The sequence below is a fragment of the Myotis nattereri genome (genome assembly GCF_964212035.1).
Source record: "Myotis nattereri genome assembly, chromosome: 4".
In the NCBI taxonomy this organism is placed as follows: Eukaryota; Metazoa; Chordata; class Mammalia; order Chiroptera; family Vespertilionidae; genus Myotis; species Myotis nattereri.
Genome location: NC_138079.1, coordinates 99,577,208 through 99,588,345, shown reverse-complemented (window position 1 = coordinate 99,588,345; position 11,138 = coordinate 99,577,208). Strand labels below are relative to the sequence as shown.

Sequence of the window (11,138 nt, the reverse complement as noted above, 5' to 3'; positions counted from 1 at the left end):
AAACTAGGCAGTTCTGAATTTTTTCCACTTTGGGACCAGGGCGGCCAGTGTCACCTAACGTGACCCTAAGCAAGTAACCTAGCATAACCTGTAGGGCGAGTCAGGCAGCAGCTAGGATTTTGACCCTATCACTTACACATGCCATCATCTCAACCACTCTGACCATCAGTCTCCTCATCAGTAAAATATGAATAATAGTCATAACATGTACTGAATGCTTTCTGTGGGCTGTGTACTACCTCAAGCACGGTGCAAATATTAAGTCATTTAATCCTGACAGCTCCATGAGAGGACTATTAATATCTCCATTTTATGAATGAGGAAACTGAAGCACCGAGAAGTTAAGACATTTGTCTAAGGCTGCCCAGCTAGTACGTGGTGGAGCCCAGGCTGAATCCCAAGCAATGTGACTCCAGCATGCTGGGCTGGATGGCCCCTTCCTGTGGGGTTCTTGAAGGATTAAATGAAATAGTGCACCTAAAGCACTCGGCGTGTGGCCTGGGGCACAGCTCTTAAAAGTGTCCCATTATCTTAAGGTATAAGTGTGATGATGTCTCTACGCCTACAGCCCAGTTCCTGGCACGAAGGAGCACTCTAGAAATCGATTCCCTTCCCCATTGTCATTATGTGAAAACAGAGAAGATGTTCCACAGTGCAGGCAGACATGTAAAAATGCTCATTTGCGCATGTTATTTTATCCTTTGGGTGAGAGGTGGGTACAGGGAATTCCTAAGAATCTGTTGAACACACCTTTGCTACAGGCAAATTTGTGTCTCTACTCTCACTTACTTTTTTTCTTATACTCCTGTTTTTATTGCCTCTATGTTCTTCTTAAGCAGGGGTGGGGAACATCTGGCCCGAGGGCCGAGGAAGGCCTGTGAAGTCATTTGGTCTGGCCCTGCCAAGGCATTAGGGGTGAATTAATCAAATGTTTGACCAAATGTCACAGGCTAATTTTTAAGTGGATAATTTTGTAGGGCCCGAAAATGATGTTATAAATATACAAATGGCCTTGGGCAGAAAAAAAGGTTCTCCATCCCTGTTCTAAAGAAAGGGTTTCCCTGGATTGGGAAAAGCCCCAGCCTAATGCTGTAGAAAGTGGAATTGGCATGAAATGTTGCCAGGACTTGTGAGTTTCTGAAGGCTCTAACTTTCAGGCAGTTGCCTGGAGTAGCATCCAACTCCTGAAAAGCCCAGGGTCTGGCAGGGTGTCCTCTATGGCTAAAATTTTCCTGGGTCTCCACACTGGGTTGGGCTTCGGGTTCACTCCACTCACGCATGCTCCCCTAATCTGTTCCCACATCGTTCATACAATGACTTCTTCTCGGCCATGCCCACCCACCACCCCAGACATACCTGTTCCTCTGGACCCTCTCCACACAAGATGCAATGCATAGACCCCATCTTTGCCCCCTCCCCCCAAAAAAACAGTTATTCTTTCTTTCATTCTGTTGCCACATAGGTGATGAGTCTTACGTGCCAGGCACTGTGCTAGGTACCGGGGCATCATTTGGCCACAAAAACTCACATACGCAGCTGTTTGTCCACACACAGACATTACATGAAGGTCCCTGCACACCCCTTATATATATATATAACCACATGCAACCCCCATATATGCAGAGGGTACGTACACATACCTGTAAAAACACTCTTCATTCAGCCCCTCACATCATTGGCCGATGTTTAGAATGGTCTTTGATTTTGCTTCCTCCATTTTGTGTTTGCTTACCTACTGTCTAAATGGCAGACTTAACCTAAAGATGGTAAGGTGTGAGGCTAGTAAAATAGTCCAGTTTGGTCACTCCAGCAGTTTCTGGCATGTTATATTTATCTTCAAAACAGATCTCACCTACCTTCCCTTTTCCAGGGAAAAGCTCCTTATTTCTCCCAGTCTTGGGAACATGCTGGTTGCAATCAGGGGTGGGAGAAGTGACCTGGGGCAGGTGTGGGTAGGCAGCAGTGGTCTTAGGTCAGCTTGCTCAGTTACTTAGACTGTGGACTGTGGACCCTAATCAAGAGGAGAGCAAGGGAGAGGGAGGAAATGAACTGCATTGCCCTACTCATCAGGCCCTGAGATCAGCCCCTTCTGACAGGAAAGCCCAGAGCAGGTGGCTAAGCCGCTGAATCCCACATCTTCCCTGGCCTGGCAGTCCAACCTCCCACCAACTCCGAGGACCCAGGTCTTGCCCTTTTAAGAAACATGCTCTCACCTGGCCAGCATGGCTGGCTGGTTGAGCATCAACCTATGAACCAGGAGGTCATGGTTAGATTCCTGGTGTGGGGCATGCAGGAGCCGATCAATGCGTCTCTCTCATCATTGATGTTTCCGTCACTCTCCCCATCTCCCTTCCTCTCTGAAATCAATAAAAAAATATATTTTTAAAGAAACATGCTCTCAAGTGTGTGTGTGGTGGGGGGAGGGGGGATGGGGACCTCTGCTCTGAAGGGCACAGGCTTGGGGAGACATGGACAGGTTCAGGTTTCTTTCTTTTTTTTAATATATTTTATTGATTTTTTTACAGAGAGGAAGGGAGAGGAATAGAGAGTTAGACATATCAATGAGAGAGAAACATCGATCAGCTGTCTCCTGCACACTCCCCACTGGGGATGTGCCCGCAACCAAGGTACATGCCCTTGACCGGAATCGAACCCAGGATCCTTCAGTCCGCAGGCCGACGCTCTATTCACTTAGCCAAACCAGTTAGGGCTCAGGTTTCTTTAAAGACAAGAATTGGCAGGAGGCCCAGGCTATGCTATGGGGGCACCACTTCCTGTAGAAGCCAAGGGAGATGCCATCCTTACATTCAGGGCAGACCCTTCTGCTCCCTCCACCAGAGCCTTCAGGCACCAAGTGGGCAGCTGTGTGCCTGAGGGCGTGGATCAAATGCCTCTGTGAGAGACTAGGTTAGTTTTCAATAACTCCTAGTAATGGGACTGCCACAGAAGCAGGGAGAATGACAATTTCAGGGAAGTGTTTCTTCAGGTTTACCATTACACTACAGCAGGCCTTAGTTTCATAGCCAACTGAGGGAACAGGTCATCTTTGACACTGGGAGGCTAGAAGAAGGAAGCTTGAAAAGAAGACAGGGAGGGGTAAGGAGATGCAATTATAAATTTTCAACCTATTCCCAAGATTTAAAAATTGGTACATGGGAATGAGAGCAGACAGGAGGAATGAATAGGTGGAGCACATGGATTTTTCAGGACAGTGAAACTATTCTGTATGACACTATAATGGTGGGTACACGTCATCAAACATTTGTACAAACCCATAGAACGTACAACACCAAGAGTGAACCCTAATGTGAGCTATGAACTTTGGGTGACTATGACGGGTCAGTGTAGGTTCATCAATTGTAACAAATGTATTACTCTGGGGGGGGGGGGTGTTGATAGTGAAGGAAGCTATGCATGTTGCGGGGAGGAGTATATAGGAAATCTCTTGCCTTACTCTCAATTTTGCTGTGAACGTAAAACTCTAAAACACAGTCTTAATGAAAATTAGTACACTCTACTAGATTTAACGGAAGATAAAGAGATTGAACTGGTTGGATACAATCAAAGTACAATGTGTTAAAGAGAGATTGGAACTTTATTGAGACTTTCTACCTGATGAAATCAGAATGGAAAGAACACTGGAAAGGTTCCACTTTGGAGAGAAACAGCTACTGTTCAGGCACAAATACTCACAAATACTCCTCTTGTGGGATCTCTGGATCCTAAATGCCCCCCAGCCTTCAACCCACCCCCCTATACCCCCACGATAAAAGTCAGAATTCTGCTTAAAATCCACCTCCATAGAGTGAGGCACAAAATAGCTGACTGATAGACAAGCCTGCGGGCAGTTCGAGAAAAGGTAAGTCAAGGAGTGAGCATAGGATTAGGAATAAGAAAAGAAAAATGGATGGAGAAAAGAAAGGGGGGATCACACTGACAAGGTCACCACCCTGAAAATATAAATATTGTATGAATGTATTAGCCTCATTCCACCTTCTTCCCCCAAAGCAATGGTGGTAGTAGCTATGACAATGCCCATACAATTCTGCATATTTTATTTCCCCTACTGCACTGAGAAACACAGATATGCCACGAGGAGCTCCAGTGCATTAGGGGCATTAAGGAGCAAGGTGGGAGGGCAGACTCTCGAGAGGGTAAATGACAGAGAGATGAGGCAAGGGTTGGTTCTTGGTGAGAAGAAAAGCAGCTCATCAGGCCCTGTCACCAGGCTCCTTGGACACCCCTAGGCGATCCTTTTTCTTCTCTGGTTGGCTCTGTCCTTAGAAACAATGTCCTGAAGGCTGTGGGGCCTCTGGCTTTCTTGAGGGAGGTTCCAGGTCCTCCACAAAGCCAAAGGAAGCAGCCTCTGTTGCAGCCGCACCAGAGTGCTACTAATTCTGAGAAACAGGAATTCCGAAGTTGCAGTTCTCCGCATGGTTTGATTGCCAGTTCACTTCCACTGCCGATCTCAGTGCCGCTCTGCTCCCACTGCCTTCATCTTCACTTTCCTTCTGCTCCAGGATGCCTTCCTGGTGCTGGCAGGTCCTGACCCATGCCTCCTGGCAAAGCTCCCAAGAGAGGCTGGCTCACTCGGCAGGAGCCCCTCAGGCAGCCCTGGGCCCAGTCTCCAGGATTTGCACAGACTGTTCCCTGACCCACCTTTTGTCAAATGGCTCCTTCCCTCCAGGGTCCTTCCCCCATCCTCAGTCCCTCGCTGCCCTTCTGGGTGGCACACCAGCCAGGCAGAACTCTCACAAGGTCTTTCGCTATGCCCTCTGGCATCTGTTATCTCCCTAATCTCTCTTGGACAACATAATAACACACATATCCACACTTATTGGTGTCTGAAGGCCCAGGCTTTCCTGCGGTATGTCCAGTGGGAATCAGCATCAAGTTCAGGTGGAAAACTGAAGGTTGAGCCTTGGTTGCCACTGACATTGATGACTGGTGCTGGTTCTGACTCCTGTGAGTTTTGAGTGTTAGCACATCAGGGAATGAGAAGAAGGGAAAGGGAAAGCCATGGTGATGAAAATCAGGAAGGAACGACCCTTCTGCAGAGTGTCTCCACAGAGAAGTTGTGGAAACAGCCTCCTCTTAAATTTGGAAGAGGCGGGCTGCCCAGAGAAGTCCCCAACGAAAAGGAGCTGGGTCTCCATTGTCCCCTCTGAAACCCAAAGACTTTGGGGTCCAAGTTTTCCAAGACATGCAATAAACAAAGACACACTGCAAACCAATTAACCCTCTGAGCTGTACTTTCACTGAAGTCACTTCCAGTGAATTACCTGAATGCATAGAACACTGGCCCTTCTCTTGGGCCAATAAAGGGACTCAGCTTCCCAGCTGGCTTAGAACACCACGTCAGAGAAATGGCATGGGGGAGGCAGATGCTTCTCTTAGCCTGGGAACTCTTGTTCTCTCTTAGTGTTCGGGTACCCTAAACCATCCCTCCCAACCCTGGAGGAAACTGGGAAGAGAGCCTGGGGGTGGGCTCAAAACCCAGGTTAATTCAGGCCCAAGAGAGTATCCCCTAGTGAAGTCAACCGAAGTTTAAAAGACAGCTGAGCACTGGCGGGGGACACAGAAGACTGTGTGGAAGGCAGCCACAAAGGACCAGGACAGTCCTACTGACTCAAGTCTTCTCTTTTCCCAGCTTACAGGGGGGAAAGGAACTTCAGCTGCTTTTAGCTTATTTAATGCTCATCAATTCAGTATACCCTAGAATTTAGCTGCTCTCTGTCCCTCCCAGATAGAACCCAGGAAAAGCAGGTATGGCCTGACTTGCCTCAATCAGGCCTCCTAATTGAAGCAATGAGACAAGCAAACTATAATTCACAGTTTCCACTCTCCTCCCTCGACCCACACCTTCCCCCACCACTGGCCTCAATTAACTCCCCAATCTCCAATGTGTGATGATTCTTTGCCAGTGTGGCTCAAAGGGCTAATAAACCAGGACTTCTCAGACAGTTAGAACACAAGCTCATTCACCAACAGGAACCCGAGAATGGCCACACAACAACCTAGTGTTTCTTATAGCGATTCTTTGGGGTTTCAGCACACCCTGTTTTGTCACAGTTGAGAGCACCTGGATTCTTCCCCAGCCCCAGGCTTCCCAGGAGGCCGGGGAGCTCGTGGGTGATGGCCCGCTCAATCTTCTCCAGAAAGCAGCCCCCCATGTAGGAGCACTGCTGGGACAGGAGCTTGAAACTAGAAATGGGGTTGATCCCAAAGAAGTCCTTATAGGCCTCTCGGTTGGGAAGGTCAAATTTGCTGACGTTGGTCTTTGCCAGGATGGTCTTGAAGATATAGAATTTATCAGGATCTTCCACAATGTCCTTGAAGACCATCTCTCCGTCACTGAAGAAGGTCATTTTGTCCTTGTACGTCTGCAGGTATCGGTCGACCAAAAGGGCGTGGATGCGAACCCGGATGGCATGCTGGCGGATGAAGGCAATCTTGTTCTCCAATCTGTTCTCGATCACCTGGTTCAGGTCTTCCAGGAGGGAGATCTCTTCCTTGAGAAACAGGTCCCGGTGAGTATCGGGCTTGTAGTCTTGCGGCCAAAAGGAGCTGACGTAGACCCTTGGGGGCTCCGTGACGTTGATGAGCGGGGCCAAGCTCCAGAAGAGAGCCCCGTAGACCCGCATGAGCATCTGAGTGGCCAGGTTGTCGGCCTTGTTCAGGATGATCCTTATCTGGGATTCACGCCCCTTCAGCTGGCGGAACAGCGTCTCCAGTTCCAGACCCACATCCAGCTTGGTTGGGTCAAAGACGACAAAGATGAGGTCAGCTCTGTCAATGAACCACTGGCACACATCGTTGAAGGGGTAACCTTTGGGAGAGGGAGTGAGAAGTCAGGCTGAGCAAGCATCAGCCCAAGCCCCTGGTGCCTCTTGCCGGAACCAAACCATTCCACAGGTTGAAGGAAATCCCGGCATTAAGGATTTTCTGGCCTTCTGAAGGCTTTTAAGGATTAATTGTGTATCTCTTGCCCTTTGTCAACCTTCAACCAAGACCAGCCTGATTCTTGCTTTAATCTAAGTGAAATCCAAGGTTCCAGGGAAGCAAAATGCTCTTTTTGAAATGGAGATTTTCCTACTCTCTAAAAAGATCCGGGGGGCAGTGGCGAAGATGTTGAAGGAAAAAAAAAGTCAGGGAATTAGAAGGATGTGAAAGAGAGGATCTACCTGTACTAGACTTATTGAGGTGATCACTTCTTAAGTTATATAAATGTCTACGTTCTACACCTGAAATTAGCATAATGTTGTATATCAACTGTAATTGTAAAAAAAATTTTAATTAATAAAAATTAAAAAGAGAGAGGATCCATCATTTAGTGGAAAGAAATGTGAATCTGGCATAAGACCTGGGCTATAATTGGGGCTTTGTCACTGGACAGCTGAATATTAAATGCTTCCAAGTTTTAGCATTTCAGCTATAAAATGAGAAGAACTATGAAGCCTAGGTTGATCTCAAGAGTACCATGGTGCTACAAATACAGGAAAGCACCTAACTAAAACTTCCAGTCACAAGGTAGGTGCTTAATATCTTTTCATTCCTTCACCTTCTTATTTTCAAAATGAGGAGGCTAGGAATACCTGTCTTGAAATTATTTTACAACAATCAGCCAATAATGCATAAAATTACCTAATATATACTAGGAGTAAAATAAAGGTCAAAAAACAAACAAAAAAAAATCAAAAAAAAATAAATAAAGGTCAATATTAGTGATAATATTATTACTAGTCATAAAACAGGGTCTGGTTATAACCAAAACAGGAGTGAGAGCCTTAAACTGAGATCTATCATCTGGTCATATATTCTACAAATGCCTGTTATGACTCATCTCTGCAGATAACCCTGAGTCATGACGATACTCAGTGGCCTATGTACAGCCTAGTGCCTGCTGGGCCCAAAGTGGCACTCCCCTGTCACTTGAAGGTAGGTAGGGCTTTTGATACAGGCTTATGTCGAAGCAGGCCTGGTAAAGCAGGAAGAATTAAAGGTCAGTTTCAACCCAGCCCCAGGTTAGCCAGAGGTCAAGTACACCTGGACTGAGACCCAATTAATCCAGGCCCTTGATCAGTCAGGACAGCCCGGGCCTCCTAAATGACAGCTCAGCCCCAGCATGGACCTTGAGGAGCTACTTACAGAGAAGATCAGCTTCCTCTTGGGAAAATAATGATCACCTCCAAACCAGAGCAGTCCTTGGGGAGGTAAAAGGACAAGGTACTCCACACCTAAGTGGCACCACAGTAAAACAAGTAGGGGCTGGAGGCAGAGAACACATCCCCTGGTGTTGGGCAATGCTGGCCACATTTCCTCCCCTCTGCCTGCCTACCACCCACTGTCCAAGGCTCACCCTGTGTCAGAAATGAGTGCTGAATTACCTCTTTCTTGCTGTTTGCGGTTCTCAATGATGCCTGGTGTATCCACAAAAGTGACCCGCTCTAGAAGTTTGTGGGGAACTTCGATGCCAATCAGCTTTTCCAGGAAATTCTGGCCAAACTTCTCGAGGGGTGAGAAGGACCGGGTACTGTCAGCTGCCATGACAATACCCTCAATGGTTTTTAGCTTGGGCCCATGCATGATGACCGTGAACTCAGAGGTGGTAGGCTCAGCACCTGCACACATAGGCACAAGGTTAGTAGGAACAGTCATCTCCTAGGAAGAGACCTACTGCAAAGTAGGTGGGTAAGCAAGGTATTTCAGGGAGGGTTTGCCACAAGAATCAGCTACTATGTTTACTAAGCCAGTGACTTCCCTTTTGTTAAATGTGGATGGATATATATATTAAAATTTACCACTTTAACCATTTTACGTGTACAGTTCAGTAGCATTATGACCACCATCTATCTCTAGAACTTTTTCATTACCCCAAACTGAACTGTATCCATTAAACACTAACTCCCCATTTTTAACTTCCCCAGCCCCTGGCAACAACCACCATTCTACTTTCTGTCTCTATGAATTTGATGACTCTAGGTGCCTCATTAAATGGAATTATATGACAATTTGGTTTATTTTGCCCTGGCTGGTGTGGCCCAGTTGATTGGAGCGTTGTCCCATGTACCAAAGGGTCACGGGTTCAATTCCTGGTCAGGGCACATACCCAGGTTGTGGGTGCAATTCCCCATTGGAACACGTATGGGAGGCAACTAATCAACATTTCTCTTTCACACAGATGTTTTTCTCTCTCTCTTCCTCTCCCTTCCTCTCTCTCTAGTATCAATAAAAATATATTAATAAAAAAATGGTCCCCACGTTTCACCCATGTTGTAGTATGTATCAGAACTTTATTATTTGTTAAGGCTGAATAACATTTTGTTTATCCATTCATACATCGATGGATATTTGGTTGTATCCACCTCTTGTGTATTGTGAATAATGCTGCTACCAACATGAGTGTAGCTGCTGGTTTCTTGTATGTGATTTTCATTATTACTGATGACACATAAAAACATACAAATATTTTGTTTTGTTTTCATAGCGATTTTACATATGACATTGAAATACAAGAATCACACAAGAAAATCCCACCTGTATAAAGCTGGTAGCGAGTGTCTTCCAACCCGAGGAGGTAGTTTATCATGGTGGATTTGCCAACACTCCACGGTCCCAAGAACAGCACCATTGGTTTGGAAGTGATTTCCCCATCTGTGGGCAGCAGGAGTTAGAGGTGGAAGTGAGCTAACAAGTTTCTCACTACAGGAGCAACACAGTTCTTCACACTGCATCCCGGACAGTCCATCTAATTGGGTTGTGGAATTCTACGTTGGACCAGTCAGCATGTAGCAATTAGTAGTACATTGCTTGCTATGTAAGTGCAATCACCCAGTTAAAAGATACCAGAAGATACCATTTGGGCCTTGCCCAGATGCTTGGCGCACTAGCACCGGAAGGAGGCACCAAGTGAAGTCAACAGACACGGACGCAGAGCTTACTCTGCATGAGGCCTCCTGGTTTCGGTCTGGGAGAGAAGGGTTCATAAAAGGAGAGCAGAGAGCTGCCACAGAGCAGGGAGCTGTGAAAACTCTGCTCTCTGGATTGGTAACAGAAGAAAGGGTATGAGAGGAGAAACTAAGACGGCGGCATAGGTAAACACCTGAAATTGCTGCCTCGCACAATCACTTCAAAAATACAACTAAAAGACAAAACGGACATCATCCAGAACCACAGGAAGGCTGGCTGAGTGGAAATTCTACAACTAGAAGGAAAGAGAAAAGCACACTGAGACTCAGAGGAGGTACGGAAGTAAAGTGCAGAAGTACGGAGGCACACGTGGAAAGGGCTGGCAACTGAGGACACGGTCGAAGGCTCTGAACTCCAGTTCTGGGCGAGTCTCTGGGGACACAGACTCATACAGGGAGAAACTGGACTGTCTGGAATCAGGCTTTCTCTCAGAGGTGCTTGCAACAATTACCGAGGGACACTGAGACCCAGGGCCTCTTAAGGCAGGACTGAGGATCAGCCATAGCTGTTTGCTCTGCCCTGTTGATTCCCTGAGACCCCGGCCCACCCAAGCTGTGTGCAGAGGCTTTTGCATATGAATGGCCGGGCCCTTTGCAATGTAAAATTACCTAACAAACTGCAGCTGGGTCAGAGAGACTCAGAATATCCAAAAGAAGGCCCAAAGCCCCACAGCAACTTGCATTGCTTCACAGCTGGGCCTCATCTGGGCACCTCCAAACCCCAAACAAAGAAGAGGAATCTGCAGATCTCTCCAGAGCTCCTGCTGGGTAACCTCAAGCAGAGGCTAAATCAGCACCTCCTTAGAGATCCAAGAGCCAGTGTACCAAGTGGTCAGAGTGGAACCATCAGATTACAACTCCTCAGATCCATAAGGGACATACTCAGGGGGCAGACTCAGTGAGCACCAAAGCCCCACTGAAGCAAGTCTTGCCCCAGAAGGGTGTCTCTAGCACAGAAGTTCTCCCACTGCAGACACAGCTGATTCTCACAGCCAATTGGCCTGGAGGTCAATTCCTCCCAGTGATACCAACTACAATCAAGGCTTAACTACAACAAGACTGTGCACAAAGCCCACAAAGGGGTGCACCAAGAGTGTCTACCACAGGTAATTGGGGGGGCTGAGCCACTGGGCCCTATAGGACAGCTCGCACAGAAAGCCACTCTGTCAA

General features: G+C 47.1%; 1 protein-coding gene across 3 annotated transcripts in view; it reads right to left on the bottom strand.

Moving 5' to 3' along the window:
• Positions 1-6,017: 6,017 nt before the first annotated feature.
• The window catches only part of SRL (sarcalumenin), a gene marked incomplete at both ends in the record, with an annotated part of 40,820 nt that continues 35,699 nt past the window's right edge, over positions 6,018-11,138 (bottom strand). For all 3 annotated transcript variants that reach the window (XM_081089216.1, XM_081089217.1, XM_081089218.1), the window contains 3 exons: positions 6,018-6,829; positions 8,388-8,621; positions 9,538-9,654. In XM_081089216.1, the coding sequence (XP_080945342.1) occupies positions 6,018-6,829; positions 8,388-8,621; positions 9,538-9,654 (1,163 nt within the window). The remainder of the gene's footprint in view (positions 6,830-8,387; positions 8,622-9,537; positions 9,655-11,138) is intronic.